Raw genomic sequence first — 16,296 nt, 5'->3', positions numbered from 1 at the left:
TTTGATTCCTCAGTACTCATGTAAATCCAGATGCACAATGTGGCACATGTGTGTATAGTTTCTTTGCAGTGGCAAACACATCCATTTTCTCTCAGCTTGCAAATAAATAAAATAAAAATAGTTTTTTAAACTAAAGAGGGGGGGCTGGAGAGATGGCTTAGCGGTTAAGCGCTTGCCTGTGAAGCCTAAGGACCCTGGTTCGAGGCTCGGTTCCCCAGGTCCCACGTTAGCCAGATGCACAAGGGGGCGCACGCGTCTGGAGTTCGTTTGCAGAGGCTAGAGGCCCTGGCGCACCCATTCTCTCTCTCTCCCTCTATCTGTCTTTCTCGCTGTGTCTGTCGCTCTCAAATAAATAAATAAATAAATAAATAAATAAATAAATAAATAAATAAAATTAAAGTAAAGAGGGGCTTGTGAGATGTCTTAGCCCTTCAGTTCCCCAGTATCCACTTAAAGCCAGATGCACAAAGTGACATATGCATCTGGTGTTCATTTGCAGTGGTAAGAGGCCCTGGCATGCCCATACTCTCTCATAAATAAATAATTAGATAAATAAATTTAAATTTAGAGTGGGCTGGGGGGAATCACTTACTGTGTAAGGGTGAGGACCTGAGCTTGGATCCCCACCACCCATGAAATGCCTACTGGGTAGGCATGGTGGCCTACTTGTAATCACAGCTTATGAGAGACAGAGATATGGGGATTCCCCAAGGCAGCTGGTTAGCAAGACTAACCAAATCAGCAAGCAAGAGACCCTGTCTCAAAAATAAGATGAGGGATGAATAGATGGCTTAGCAGTTAAGACACTTGCCTGAGAAGCCAAAGGACTCAGGTTTGATTCCCCGGGACCCATGTAAGCCAGATGCACAAGGTGGTGCATGTGTCTGGAGTTCAGTTGCAGTGCCTGGAGGTCCTGGTGCACCCATTCTCTCTCTCTCTATCTGCCCCCCCAATAAATAAATTTAAAAAGGAAGATAAAAAGTGGTCAAGGAAGATGTCTGACTTCAACCTCTGACCTCGAAACACACGTACGTGCACGTGCATCTGCACAGACATCCATACACGCATCTGCAGAAGTGCTCAGCTCACCAGCCTTTTCTGTGTGCCCTACCCACATGCCCTGATGGCTCATCCCAGGCTTGTCTGTGGCACACCAAAGTAAGGGACTGCTTGTATCATAAGACCAAGGCATGGACCTAAGCAGAGAGTTCAAAGGGAGCCCAACAACACTCGTTTCTGAGGTTCGCCCAGGGCGCAAGTGTCCAAGTCTGGGCATTCCATCATTCAGCTGAGGTTGGCTCAGACCACAGGCCTGGGTGGAGGTTGAACTGTAACGGAGGGAGGAAGAGAACCTGTCTCCCAGCTGTCCCACCTGCCTCTCAGCCTCGCCTTCCTGAGGTGGTTTACTTTGCTTCTCTCCTGGTTGGCTGGTACGCATGTGAAACAGGGTGTTAGGGGTTCAGGAATAGAGGCCTTGAACTCCAAACCCTAGGCTCATCTTTGCGTTTAGCCAAAGAATTGAGCAAACCAAACTGAGAAGGATAATTATTAAATTATTATATTTATTTTCAGGAAAATACAAAACCAAGGGAAGGAAAATGCATACACCCACGAGGTCTGAGAGCCCACGTGGGCCTAAAAGAAACATGGAATGCGATTTAAGAGAGAGAACAAAATAGAGAAAGTACAGAGAGCTGCTCTCACGTGGAGGGCAGGAGCGGGTAGAGAGGGGTCAGGGGGAGACTCACCAGAACCTGGAGGTTCAGGGGTGATGAACCTGCAGTTAAGAGAGCTTGTTCTCTCCCCGGCTCCCCATAAACATTTATAACCTTACTGTAGTGGGCTCTACCTTCCTACTCAGGTGAGCCAGACAGACAGCGGATTGGTCTGGGCTAGAGACTGTCTCAGGAAGAGGCCAGCTATAACACCAAGTTCTGGGGGCTGAACTTGACCAACTACAATGTCAGGATTAGATTTCAATTCTAGGAAAGGGGACCACCATCCGAGGAGGAGCTCAGATTGTTTGTGGAAAAACAGATCTAGAGAACTCCTGTAGGCCAGCGATGAGGAGAAGCCAGCTTCCTCTCTGATCTCTAGCACAGCCTACACATGCCTGCTTTTTACTTTCAGGGGCCCAGTCCCCCTAACTGCCTAACAAAGCTACCTCGCATGTGGCTGGTACTGCCTGCCTACCCTTCCTTCCCAAGGGTTCTCACTGCTATAGACTGAGGCTCAACCCTCCCCCAGCCTCTCCTACATTGCCCAGGTTGCCAGAGGAAGAAATCTCCTCCTTTCCCTCTCCCAGCTGAGGCAGAGCAAGGGTGTCCCCATGCTGTCCCGTGTCACTACTGTGCTGCCGGCAACATTTCCTCTCAGGCTCACTCTCAATACTGCCACTCCCGCGCTTGAAGGGTGGGAGTGTGGGGGGGGGGGGGGGAGGATGCAAGGGGAGGGGCAGTAGAGGAAAAGTGACTTGAAAGTGGAAGGGAAATGAAAGGGGAGAGCAAGGGAGGCCACAGTGGCCTGAGCTGAGCTGCAGGCCCCGAGTCCCACCACCAGAGAGCGTCACTCCACTGTCTTCAGAATGTCCCGGTGGTATGGGAAGTGGCAGTGAGCGCTCCCTGCTCTCTAGTGGCCTGTTGGGCCATCTGAAAAGCAGATGCACTCAATAAACAGAGGTGAGAGCTGTGAAGATCTGGCCCTGTCAGGGAGTGATGCTCACGGGAGACTCAGGGACTTCAAACAGTGGGATGCTGAGTTTTCCGTTTGTGAAAAGCCTTATGAGACGTTTCCAAATTCACAGCGTGGGGAGGGGCTGAGTTCGTGGGGCTGCGCTGGCCCTTTCTGCTGTGGACTTGAACATCCTGCCCAGGCAGGTGTGTCCTACCTGGCATTCTTGAGCTGCCAACCTCCGGGCTTTGCCAAGAAACAAGAGGTTGATCCCATCGCCTCTTCCTGTTTCCACTCTACTCAGGTGGCAGATTGAGTGACAGCCTGTTACAGGGCTTTCAAGCCCCCAGCTTATCACTCAGGGCTGGATGCAGTGGCGTTGATGACTGGACGGCTGCCTCCTCCCTTTGTGATGGTTCCCACACCACCTCCGTGGCAGACTACCCTCTATGGAGCCTTTCTCTTTGTTCCACAGGGTGCCTGTTTCACTGATCTTAGGGAAGAATAACCCATACCTGGTCTGAGCAAGCCTCGTAGTGGCTGGCCAGCCTCCTGCCTGACTCCTGAATGCCTCACTTTATTTCCTAGCTGCCAGGGGCCAAGGGCTGGATTCCCAGTAGCCAGAGGTTAATTACTTTCAGGCCTTGGTCTACCATGTTGATGGGAGAATCTATGTGCATTGGCTTGATTTCCAACTGCTTAAATGAGGAGAGGAGAGGGACATTCGTGGGCTCCCCACCACTCGTCACACACCCATCCCCTCAACACACACGTGACGCGGATCCCGGAGGAGCACAGGAGGCAGCAGATGACCTTGATATTGTGATTTTTCTGAAATGGCAAGAAACCCGGGATTAGCTTGGGCCACTCCTTGTAGGAGAGGCCCTCGGACAGGAGCTATGATATCCGACAAAGCATTCCCCTTGCCCTGGGTCCCGGTCAAATTGGTGACCACATGATGACCTGTGTCAACTGGAGCCAGGACCACGTCCCACCTGACTTCTGGACATGAGATAAACTTGGGCATGGACAACTCTGGCCAGTGACTGGTGTAGCAAGAGGGAAGGCTCCAGGCTCATTCCGCCCATGAGCACTCACAGGAGGGAGCTGAGGATACCAGCACACAGGCGATCAGCCCCTTCACCAAGAGAAAAGCAGATTTAGTACAAAGTGAGCATTTACAGTGGCCCTGGGCAATATTAGAGCGGGTGGTGGTGGATATAATGGTGTGTTTCGTTTCTTATCAAACGTTTGTCCAGGAAAGCTGTGTATTAGAGCTCCAATACCTAAGGGTTTTCTTGTGAATTTTAAATCGTGCTCGTAGTTAAACCTCAAAAGGCTCCGTGGATGGAAAGGTTCTTTGATTTCCTTTGAAGTGGTGGGAGGAAGTTGATTACTCTTGGCAGTCAAGCAGCCTTTTATGACACTGTTTATAAATAATTACTCATGAGCAGGGCTGGAGTTTCAAGGTGTTAGATTTCAAGCAACTGAAATTAATCACATAAATGAGTACGAGAAATTAGGTGGGGAGAAAGGCCGTGATGTTCCCCTTTTAAAGTATTTTCACAGACGTGTACAATCTGGGTGCCTCTTATAGGAGCCTGGAAGGGAGGGTTTCCCCTGCAGCCCCTGGTCTGGGCCTTTGCCACAGAGGAACACACCGCTTGGGAGTTGCACTTGGTCCTGGTACGCCCTGGTCTCACACTCGATGCGTGATGTACCCTCTTTTCAGCACCCTCCCTGTCCCCTAGCACTGGGCCCTGCTGGGCCTGGCCAGCATCCCAAGGAATGGGGAAGGCCTGCGCTTATGGCTGTCCAAGAGCAATGGATGTTCAAGCATGCTCCCTCCCTTTCTTACCATGACTTGGGCCTAGTAGGTGTTCTTCCTGTGGTCCCAGTAAGCCCTCTGCTTCCTACATGAGGCTCCTCTGCCTGTGACTACCCTCCCTGCTCCCCCAAGCCCTCTATGTCGCTGTATCTCCAACCTCGCCTCACCAAACCTTCCCCAAACCACCTCATGTCCAGACTTGGCCTGCCAGCAGTGTCTGCTCCCTGCAGTGGCTTCTCCTACCCAGGTGAAAGATCTGGAAGGCCTTCCCGCTAGCCGACGAGCTCAGAGAAGGAATGAGGCCTCCAGGTCCCCCTCCAGGCCCCGCTAGCTCAGGTGCTGTGTTGGACTCCTACATGTGAAGATGCTCCCCAGCTTCTGTGATGGCCTGTTCCCTGTACTGCTCCATGCAAAGGCTCTTCCCAATGGCTCCACAGAGCCATGGTTCCCGGGTGGCAGTGACAGGTGTGGCTGGTGTCACCCAGGTGGACCACAGAGCAATGACATTCCTGTGCGATTGACTATGGCCTAGCTCCCCAGCCTGTGTTGGATTCCATTGACCTTTGGCTTTTATTTATTTTTTTTTAAAGATTTTATTTTTATTATTTTATTATTTATTAGAGACAGAGAGAAGGAGGCAGAGAGAGAAAGAGAGAGGGAGGGAGGGAAAGAGAGAGAATGGGCACACCAGGGCCTCTAGCCACTGCAAACAGACTCCAGATGCATGTGGCACCATGTGCATGTATCTGGGTTACGTGGAACCTGGAGAATCAAACCTGGGTCCTTAGGCTTCACAGGCATGCACTTTAACCGCTAAGCCATCTCTCCAGCCCTGGCTTTTTAATTTAAAAAAAAATATTTTTATTTTCTAGAGAGAGTGAGAGAGAGAGAGAGAGAATTGGTGCACCAGGGCCTTAGCCACTGCAATGCAATGGAACTCAACACGTGCACCACCTAGTGGGCATGTGTGACTTTGCGCTTACCTCACCTTTTGTGTATCTGGCTTACATGGGATCTGGAGAGTTGAACATGAGTCCTTAAGCTTCACAGGCAAGGGCCTTAACAGCTAAGCCATATCTCGATCCCAGACTTTGGTTTTTAACTAAAGCCCTTCTTGATTGAGAAATCTTTGGGCTCCTCATATTGTTCCCTGACTGGTAGAGGGAGTCCTTTGTAAGGTGGAAGTGATGGTGGTGTCAAGGGTGACAGTGGCCACAGACAGGACCGGGATAGCCGAAAAGGCCACTGCAGGTAGTGCTACATGGGTAACATCCCACCGTTCTGGCTGCTTTCAGTCAGTTCAGGAAGATGACAGTTGATGCCTGACCTTAGTGGTGGTGGTGGTGGGAGGAATGGCACTCACTGGGAACAGCCAAGCCACTGCATCTAGGCCTTGGGATGAAGCTCACCAAGATGGAAAGGAGTTAACTGCAAGCTGCTTGAGTAACACAGGGGAGCCAGGGTGCCATCTGAGGGAGGAGGAAGCAGTGGGGGTCTGGAGTGGGTGGGAGCAAGGAGGGCATTCCTTAAAGGGGCATGACAGACGACACGTGACAGCAGAAGGGACTTCTAAAGGAAGAATGAGACCTCCTCAGTATCCAGGTCAAAGGGTGGGGATGGTCTCTGGGTTGTTAGGACGAATAGGACACATCGCCTGCAGGTCAAGGGGACCTAAAGGGACCCAGAGTTTGGGTCGGCAACAGCATGCAGTACTATAGTGGGCAGGAAAGATCGAAGTCCAGCCTGATGTGGAGAGTGTCCTGGTGCCCTGTACTTCCCAGGCAGGAGTAGGGCAAGGGGTGGGGGTGGGGCCCCAGGCACTTGTGGGCTTCAGGGGCCAGTGGTGGACCAGCCTTAGAGATGTTGGTTGATGTAGAAAAGAACAGGGTTAAAGCAAATCTAGGGACACCAGAAGCCAAAGAGGCCATGGAGAGCCATGCCCAGGGGGAGGAGTGCAGCAGGGTCTGGCTACTCTGCCACCTGGAGCCTGGCTCCCTCCCACTGACCCCCACTGCCTCAGTACATGCCAACAAGCCCATGGAGGTGCCCATGGAGAAGATCTTTTTAAACCCAAGCAGCCTGGCAAGGTGTCCATATGCCGCTCATTAAAATTTCTGGCCCAAAGGACCCCATCTAGTTCCTTCTCCGTGTCTGTCGACAGAGGAGCTGGTCAAAGCTGTCTGCATGGAGGAGAGTCTTTTCCAGTTCACGTAGACAGCAGGGGTTCAAATGGGAAGGGTCAGAGCGCGTTCCTGTGTTCCCTTGGGACAGGGCCAGGCTCCCCTCAAGCAGGAAGGAAGTGACATAATCAAGCAGTCACCTTGGCTCATGTATCCAGACACCTTGTTCTATTGCCTTTCATCAGTGCACACACCCCCCGGCCCCTGCACCCCTTTTTACCATGGTGGTCTCCTACTTTGCACTCACCAGTACCTACCGCGAGGTTTGGTGGGCACCTTAGGCATTCTGCAGGACCAGGGACGTTTCAGACCTGGAATTTACAGCCACAAATAAGCTGCCAGTTCTTTCCATTTGCATGGAAATGTCTGCATTTGGGGGGAAAAAAAAACAAACAAAAAAATGACTTGCCTACCTTGGGTTTTATAAATCTGGCCCATATACTCTATGCTTCTTTCCATTATTTTCCCTTGTAAAATGATGGGGAGGGGATACTATTTGCTAAATAAAAAGGCATAAATATATGTTTTTTTAAAAAAAATTGAAGGTTGATTTACATAAAATAGAACTTTATTTAAGAGAGTGTCCCTGAGACAAAGTCCCTGTTTAAAATGCTTTATGGTGTTTGAAACCCCAATTGTTCTTGATATTTATTAGTTTGGTGCACAAGTTACCGGGTCCGTGTCCCCGCGGAGATAGAAAAATAAACCATCTCAGTGATCGCTTACCTCTCTAAACACAGAGAATGCGTTTGGTGCGCAGCGTCTCCCAGCCGCACGGTTACAAATGGCCGTGTCATGGGCAGAAATGAAATCTGGAGAGGAAAGAAATAAATACACCCAGAGTAGCTCAGCCATAGGAGGCTGCTTTGTCATGCTGAGTAGTGACATTCAACTCTTTTTATTCCACAGTGCCGAAGATTGTGATTTTAGGTCCACCCGCCTCTGGGAAAACCACAATAGTAAGTACATTCTCATAAGTGCTGTGATATTGGAATATCTTCTTCATGCTCCAGTGTTCCAAAAGCAGACTGTACCTCAGTGAATGGGCCAAATAGCTGAGGTTCTCTTCTTCTTTTCCTTTCTTTTTAAAAAAATATTTATTATTATTTATTTATTTGAGAGAGAGAGAGAAAGAATGGGTGCTCCAGAGCCTCCGGCCACTGCAAACAAACTACAGACACGTGCGCCCCCTTATGCATCTGGCTAATGTGGGTCCTGGTGAATCGAGCCTCGAACCGGGGTCCTTAGGCTTCACAGGCAAGCGCTTAACTGGTAAGCCATCTCTCCAGCCCTTCTTTTCCTTTCTTATTACAAAGGGCAAAGTGTGTTCATATCAAGGAACCTAGAAACTTCAAAAGCACCATTGCACAGCCGTGCAGAGATGAGTGGCACCTCCCTGTGCTGGCAAGACCCCTTCTAGAGTGTTCTCACACCTCCCCTCATGAGTGCACCCTCAGCCGCAGTCCCTGAAGGAAGCATTTCTAGAAGGAGGAGTAGCAAGTCCTCTCCTGTGATAAGAGTTTTCTTCATTGAGCCATCACCCCAGTTTCCTGCCCTTTTCTTTTTTTAAATTTTTATTAACATTTTCCATGATTATAAAATATATCCCATGGTAATTCCGTCCCTCCCCACCCCCACACTTTCCCATTTGAAATTCCATTCTCCATCATATTACCTCCCCATTACCTGCCCTTTTAAGAAAGAGCAAGCCCATTTGAAGGGCTTCTGGTATGAAATCTGAAGACTCGGTCTTACTTCTTGGTATGAAACACCTCAAACAACCAGGAACACACAAAAACACTGCCATAGGTATTCCTGTGTCCGCCTCGGATATGTTACAGACGTGTTTGGTGTTCACCATTTTGTCATCTTTGCTGCTTACTTTCTTTCCATTTTAAAGAAAATGCAGCATGAAGCAGCAGGAGGCCCTGGCTTGCCCATGCTACTCTCTCCCTCAAATAAATAAATGGATTTTTTTTTTTTGTATTTAAAAAAAAATATGGGCTGGAGAGATGGCTTAGCGGTTAAGCGCTTGCCTGTGAAGCCTAAGGACCCCGGTTCGAGGCTCGGTTCCCCAGGTCCCACGTTAGCCAGATGCACAAGGGGGCGCACGCGTCTGGAGTTCGTTTGCAGAGGCTGGAAGCCCTGGCGCGCCCATTCTCTCTCTCTCCCTCTATCTGTCTTTCTCTCTGTGTCTGTCGCTCTCAAATTAATTAATTAATTAATTAAAAATTAAAAAATATATATATTTTGGGAGCCGGGAGCGGGCGGGCGTCCGGTTGCACGCCCCGTGAGCGCGGCCGCCCGCAGCCCTGGCGGCCCAGTCCATGAAGGAGAGGCGGGTGTGCTGGGCGCCCGCGACCTGCCCTGGCGGGTCTGGACGAGCACGCGGAGGACGCGGCGCGGCGCAGGCAGCTGCGGAGCTCGATCGAGGCGAGCTGTCCGCAGCAGTGGATAAAATATTTCGATAAAAGAAGAGACTATTTAAAATTCAAGGAAAAGTTTGAAGCAGGACAGCTGCAGCCTTCAAAATCAACTGAAAACTCCTAGGCTCTTCCTAAACTTCTTACAGAGGCTGAACGTATTCTTCTGAACTTTTCGAAAGTGCATTGATGATTCTGGGCCAACAGCAGTTTGAATTATGGTACACCCGTCAGTACTTCCTCCTGTGTGTGACATTTAACTAAAATGGCCAGGGAGCAGAAGACCCTGTAATTCAAATGATGAACTGAAATAAAACGTTATCAAGTAGAGTTACCTTTAATTTATTAAGAAATTTATTTTAAGAAAAAGCAAAAAAATTAAAGGCCATTATTAAAAGTTCTTTCTTTTAAAAAAAATATATTTTATTTATTTATTTGAGAGAGAGAAAGAATGGACATGCCAGGGCCTCCAGTCACTGCAATCAAATTCCAGATGTGTGCTCCATCTTATGCACATGTGCAACCTTGCACGCTTGCATCACTTTGCGTGTCTGGCTTACATGGGATCTGACAAGTCAAACATGGGTCCTCAGTCTTCACAGGCAAGCGCCTTAACCACTAAGCCATCTTTCCAGCCCTAAATAAGTATTTTTTCTTTTAAACATAGACCATTAAAGCTGCAGCAGGGCTGGGAGTTGGCTCAGCAATTAAAGGCGCTTGCTTACAAAGCCGGCTAGCCTGCGGTTCAATTCTGTAGTACCCACATAAAGCCAGGTTCACAAAGTGGTGCATGTACCTGGAGTTCATGTGCAGTGGCAGGAGGCCCTGGTGCACCCATAGTGTCTGTCTGTTTCATTCATCTCTTATTCATACACACATGCACACATGCACATATGTCTTTTATTTATTTACTTTTTTTTTTTTTGAAGTAGGGTCTCACTCTCGCTCAGAGTGACCTGGAATTCACTATGTAGTCTCAGGGTGGCCTTGAACTCATGGTGAACCTCCTACCTTTGCCTCCCGAGTGCTGGGATTAAAGGCGTATGCCACCACACCTGGCTGTCTTTGTTATTTATTTATTTATTTATTGGTTTTTCGAGGTAGGGTCTCACTTTAGCCCAGGCTGACCTGGAATTCACTATGGAGTCTCAGGGTGGTCTCGAACTCATGGCAATCCTCCTACCTCTCTAGTGCTGGAATTAAAGGCATACGCAACCACACCCGGCTTGTCTTTGTTATTTTTAAAGCTGCAACAAACAAACACCTCAGCTCCTCTCTCTCCTTTATCTTGGCCCCTGAGTCAGATACTGGCTAGGAACTGTTGTCCTATATTCCATGATGGGTCTAATCTCCAGATCCTTTTTTTCTTTAATGTGTATGTTTGTGCGTGCATTTTCATGTGTGTGAGTGTGGGCATGCACGTGCCAGTGCAGGCATGTACAAGTCAGGGGATAGCTCCAGCCCTAGCTTTCCACCTCATTTGAGGCAGGATCTCCTGTTGTTTATGTCTGCACTCACCAGGCTAGCTAGCCTGTGAGCTTGCCTGAGATTCTCTTGTCCCCTCCTCCCTTTTTGCCATAGGCACGTGGGAATACAGATGCGGGCTTCAGTGTCTGGCTCTGTGTGCATGCTGGGGACTTGAATTCAGCTCCTGTCACTTGCATGGCAAGAGCTTTCTCCATTAAGCCATCACCCCAGTTTCCTGCCCTTTAAAAAAAAATATGTGTTTTATTTAATTGTAAGGAGAGACACAGAGACAGAGAGAGACAGAGAGAATGCGTACACCAGAGCCCTTGCCATGGCAAGTGAACTTCAGATGCACGTGCAGAATATCTGGCTTTCCATGGGTACTGGGAAATTGAACCCTAGCTGGCAGGTTTGCAATCAAAGTGCCTGGAACCACTGAGCCATCTCCCTAGCCCCATCCACTTTAAAAATTTTATAATTTTCTTTTAAATTTTAGAGAAAGTGACAGAGAGACAGAGGAAGGGGGAGAGAGAGAGAGAGAGAGAGAGAGAGAGAGACAGACAGACAGACAGACAGACAATTGGCATGCCAGGGCCTCAGCCACTGCAATTGAACTCCAGATGCTTGCGCCACCTAGTGGGCATATGTGACCTTGTGCTTGCCTCACCTTTGTGCATCTGGCTTACATGGCATCTGGAGAGTTGAACATGGGTCCATTGGCTTCACAAGCAAGTGCTTTAATTGCTAAGCCATCTCTCCAGCCCAGCCCCATCCGGTTTTAAAGACAGGGTCTTACTATGCAGCCTCAGCTGGCTTGGTACTCATTATGTAGTCCAGACTAACCTCAAACTCACAGCAGTCTTTTTCCCTGAGCCTTCCAATTGCTGGGAGTACAGCATGACACCATCTCTGGCTCCAAGTCCATTTTTGAAATGTCAAAAATGTGTTAAAGTTGCAACAATCTGGAACGGGCTTCTTTCTGCTTTCTAAAAGCCTATTGGTGAACATTATTAAGGCCTTTCCTGATGGCCTAAGTCACCACTTTGAGTCTGTGTCATAGTGGGGCCAGGCCATTCCTTGATTAAGTGGCATAGTTCCAAGAGAAACTATGATATCCGATCCTGGCACAAAACAATTGAACAACCTGCGCAGTCAATGCTTCGGGAGTCGGCATAGCTGTTGTATTCATGTGCCATCCGTCTGTCTGTCTGTGTGCAGCTTTTCGGTTTCTTCATCGGTTTCTACGACTCTCCACAGCCAGCCCCATTATGGTATTGTTGAAAACCAGGGGCTGCCACCTACCTGTCTTTGGCATTACCAGGGGCTTTGGAACCTGCAGGATCTGATGTTTTTGTACAGATGGGCAGTGTCAGAATCCCCTGGGACAGGCTCCAGAACATCGGCTATGTCCTTACCAAGAGTGATGCCCAGCATGGAGGTCTCCTTTATTGATATTATTTTATTTTAAATTTTTTTTATTTGTTTGTTTAGTTGCATACATGTGTGTGTGCATGCACACATGCCAGAATCTCCTGCTGCTGCGAATGAACACCAGATACATGCACCACTTTTTGCAGTCTGGCTTTACCATGGGTGCTGTACATGGGTGCTGGGGAATTGAACCTGAGCTGTCAGCCTTTGTAAACCAGTACCTTCAACTGCTGAGCCACCTTCCCAGCCCTGTGAATGGCTTTTGTATGTGACTCCTGGCACCACCTTTGCCTCATTCCTAGTTCTGTTACTGATCACTAGTAGGGATCTTCTGGGCACAGCATGTTTGGAGCACAGAGGCCTCTTCCTCCTCCTCCTCCTCTTCCTCCTGATCTTTTTGTAACCAGATTCCCAGAGTTCACAGTGTCTGTCACTACAACACTAACAACACAGGAAATGGATCTTTAAGCTCTATTTATTCATTTTTATTGACAACTTCCATGATTGTAAACAATATTCCATGGTAATTCCCTCCCCCCTCACTTTCTCCTATTTTTAAAAAATTTTTATATATTTTTTTAATTTTAGAGAGAGAGAGAGAAGAGGGAGAAAGAGAATTGGTGTGGCAGGGCCTCAGCCACTGCAATTGAACTGCAGATGCTTGCGCCACCTAGTGGGCATGTACCACCTTGCGCTTGTCTTACCTTTGTGCATCAGACTAACATGGGATCTGGAGAGTCAAACATGGGTCCTTAGGCTTCTCAGGCAAGCGCCTTAACCGCCAAGCCATCTCTCCAGCCCTTTAAGCTTTATTTTGTTCAGAAATTCTTGTCTATATAAGAAGTTAGAAGACTAACATCCCAAAAGATCTGTTCTTCATCCCCCAATCTCAGGGAACCAGAGCAAAGGCAGCGATCATTCCAAAGTTCAGTCTTAACCCTCTGGTCGGGTGGTCAGCCTTGTCTCTGAGATTCATGGTGCTAGTGCTTCCTGCCTTACCATCCCTCTCTCCCCTCATTACCATTCCTCCCTGTATAGCAGGGGTCTGCATACCCCCAAGCCTCCCATTTCTCCCAAGGTGCCATCTAGGTCAGAGGTTAGCTTCAAACAAATCAACTGTTAGCAGTGTGGAAGTGCTAAGCTCTTTACAGTGTGGACATCCATATCATTTTTTTTTTCCTCTTTCCTTTTTGTTTTCTCTAGGTAGTGTCTCACTGTAGCCCAGGCTGACCTGGAGTTCACTATGTAGTTCCAGGCTGGCCTCAAACTCACTCTGATACTCCTACCTCTGCCTCCCAAGTGCTGGGATTAGAGGTGTGTGCCACCATGCCTGGCTCATATCTCTTTTTATTATGTGAAGTACACATGTGCCCTTATAATATAGACTAAAAGTGCCCTTACCTGTCCCCATTTGTCCCGTATCTTTTTGTTGTTGTTTTTCCAAGGTAGGGTCTCACTCTATCCCAGGCCGACCTGGAATTCACCATGTAGTCTCAGCATGGCCTCAAACTCACGGTGCTCCTCCTCCCTCTGCCTGCCGAGCACTGGGATTAAAGCCATATCATTTTATTCTTTCCGACTTAAACTTTTTATTTGCTTTTTAGGTTTCTGGTTTCAATTGTTTGGCTCCATGACCTCAGACTTAATTTTATTTTCAGCTTTCAGTGTATTAATTAGTGTATACACACACACACACACACACACACACACACACACACACACACGCCACCCTTTGTTGCAGATAGTGTATACACATTTTGTCAAATATCTTCCGCTTAAAAAATACATAAAGGGGCTGGAGAGATTGCCTAGCGGTTAAGCGCTTGCCTGTGAGGCCTAAGGACCCCAGTTCGAGGCTCGATTCCCCAGGACCCACATTAGCCAGATGCACAAGGGGACGCATGCATCTGGAGTTTGTTTGTAGTGGCTGGAGGCCCTGGCGCGCCCATTCTCTCTTTCTCTTTCTGTCACTTTCAAATAAATAAAAATAAACCAAACAAAAATTAAAAAAAAAATACATAAAGGGCTGGAGAGGTGGCTTAGTGGTTAAGGTACCTGCCAGCAAAGCCTAAGGAATCAGGTTTGATTCCCTGCTACCCTCATAAGCCAGATACACAAGGTGGCACATATGTCTGGAGTTTGTTTGCAGTGGCTAGAGGCCCTAGTGTGCTTATTCTCTTTCTCCATCTGCCCCTTTCTCTCTCTCTAACAACTAACTAACTAAATAAATAAGATATTTTTAACAAAAAATGAGGAAATGGCTCAGTGGGTAAACTGCTTGCTGTGCAAGTAGAAGGAACTGAGGTGGGACCTCCAGCACCTGTGAAAATACCAGTGCATGGACCTGTAGCCCCAGTGTTTAGGCGGCAGAGACCCACTGGTCGCTGTCTAGCCTGACTATCCCAATCAGTGAGCTCTGGGTTCAGTGAGAGACCCTGCCTCAAAAACTAAGGTACAGAGTGACTGAGAAAGACACTCGAGGTTGACCTCTGACCTCCACCTGCACATGTACACATGTGCACTTGCTCTCACCCACACTTGCACACATGTGAACATACATACATTCATGGGCCCTCAAAAACGTATTATGAGCTGGGTGTGTTGGTGCACACCTTTAATCCCAGCATTTGGGAGGCAGAGGTAGGAGGATCGCCATGAGTTTGAGGCCACCCTGAGACTACATAATAAATTCCAGGTCAGCCTGGACTAGAGCAAGACCCTACCTCGAAAAACCAAAATAAAAAAATAAGTATTATGAACTGTCACAGATATACAAGGAGGTTCACAGTGAGCTATAAGCATGCACAAAGCTCTACTTTTCCTTTTGCCTTCTCCATGTTGTTTTAAATTAAGATGTCATTTGCTTTTGTATCAGGCAGTTCACTATGACCCTAAAGCCAGCCTGCTGTGTAGTAGTAGGAATAGTTACCCTTGTAACTGAACAGATCTGCCAGAACCTTCTTGTCCTCTCTTAAGAGGGAGACATATTTGAAAAGTCCAGAATAAGAGTTTAAAACTTACTACATTTGGGGCTGGAGAGATGTCTTAGCAGGTAAGGCATTTGCCTGCAAAACTTAAGGACCCAGGTTTAATTCCCCAGTACTTATGTAAACCAGATGCACAAAGTGGTATATGTGTCTAGAGTTTGTTTGCAGTGACTAGAAGCCCTGGCATGTCCATCTATCTGCCTCTTCTCTCTCTTGCTCTCTCTCAAATAAACAAATAAAATATATATTTTTAAAAAATGTACTACATTGAATTTAAGGCTCAATGAATAAACTGCTGGGAAAATCCATATCATGTGCACATTCTTTTCTGCAGAGGGTGTGCTATGGCCAGAGACCTCTTGTTCTGAGTGAGGCCACCAAGTTTGTGGCCCTGCCTAGGTCCTGGCAGCTAGTATTGATACACTGTAAAATCCAAAATCTTTCCCATTGTGGCCCCTGGCTCTTCCTAGAAGGAGGATCAAGGAGAGCTAAGGGGCACAGCAGCTCATAAGGCTCTCCCAGCAGGGCTAACAGGATCATTCCACTGTCATGTGGTCACCACTAGACTTTGGTGCTGATGGCATTTTAATATTTTAATTTTATTTTTTAGAGAGAGAGAGGGAAAATGGGACTGAGAATGAATGGGTGTGTGCAAAGGCCCCTTGCAACTGCAGATGAACTCCAAGTGTACTCACTGCTCTGTACATTTGGCTTTATGTGAGTTCTAGGACATTGAACCTGGGCTGGCAGGCTTTACAAGCACCTTTAACCACTGGGCCACCTCCCTAGCCCCCAGGAGCATTTTAATATGTGGCTATTCCTGAAAGAGCATTCTTCTCTTATAGACTCTGCACAGTGGCCATCAATAAACTGAACATTTCGTTGCTCATGTCCCAATATTTAAAACAAAATGAACATCACTGAGTGTGGGTTGACACCTCACTTCATGTACCCACCCTTTCTGGTATAAACCTTTCTGGAAGTAAACTTGTGGTCCACAGAACTCCAGAAGGTGAGAGCAGCCACAGCCTGGCCCATGGGTTCCTTGTCAAACAAAGCCAATGGCTGGTGGAAGAGGAGGAATAGGCAAGTGTGTGGGGGAGGGGTGGGAATCTAAGCCTGAGAGGGTACTTGTGTGCTTGCCTTCCTTGGGATTTCCCCGCCCCCCCCCCCCCCAGCCACAGTCAGCCTCTTCTCTTTTTATTTTTGAAAATTAATTTATTTATTTGCAAGCAGAGAGCGACAGATAGAATGGGCATGCCAGGGCCTCCAGCCACTGCAAATGAACTCCAGATGCATGTGCCACCTTG

The 16,296-nt window shown here is 47.9% G+C and overlaps 2 protein-coding genes across 3 annotated transcripts in view; both read left to right on the top strand.

Annotated features, from left to right (window-relative positions):
• Ak8 (adenylate kinase 8) overlaps positions 1-16,296 on the top strand; it is a 160,851-nt gene that overhangs the window by 3,863 nt on the left and 140,692 nt on the right. For both annotated transcript variants that reach the window (XM_045158067.1, XM_004653834.2), the window contains exon 3: positions 7,588-7,637. In XM_045158067.1, coding sequence (XP_045014002.1) covers positions 7,588-7,637 — 50 coding nt within the window. The remainder of the gene's footprint in view (positions 1-7,587; positions 7,638-16,296) is intronic.
• Positions 8,409-9,442, top strand: LOC123453329 (cytochrome c oxidase assembly factor 6 homolog). Its single transcript, XM_045130335.1, is given in 4 exon segments — positions 8,409-8,439; positions 8,989-9,027; positions 9,030-9,050; positions 9,053-9,442. Coding segments are annotated over 4 exon segments (267 nt in total). The 3' UTR covers positions 9,229-9,442.

This window comes from Jaculus jaculus, chromosome 1 (assembly GCF_020740685.1).
Source record: "Jaculus jaculus isolate mJacJac1 chromosome 1, mJacJac1.mat.Y.cur, whole genome shotgun sequence".
Taxonomy (NCBI): domain Eukaryota; kingdom Metazoa; phylum Chordata; class Mammalia; order Rodentia; family Dipodidae; genus Jaculus; species Jaculus jaculus.
Note: the sequence above shows the minus strand (reverse complement) of the source record. Positions and strands in the feature narration are given on the sequence as shown.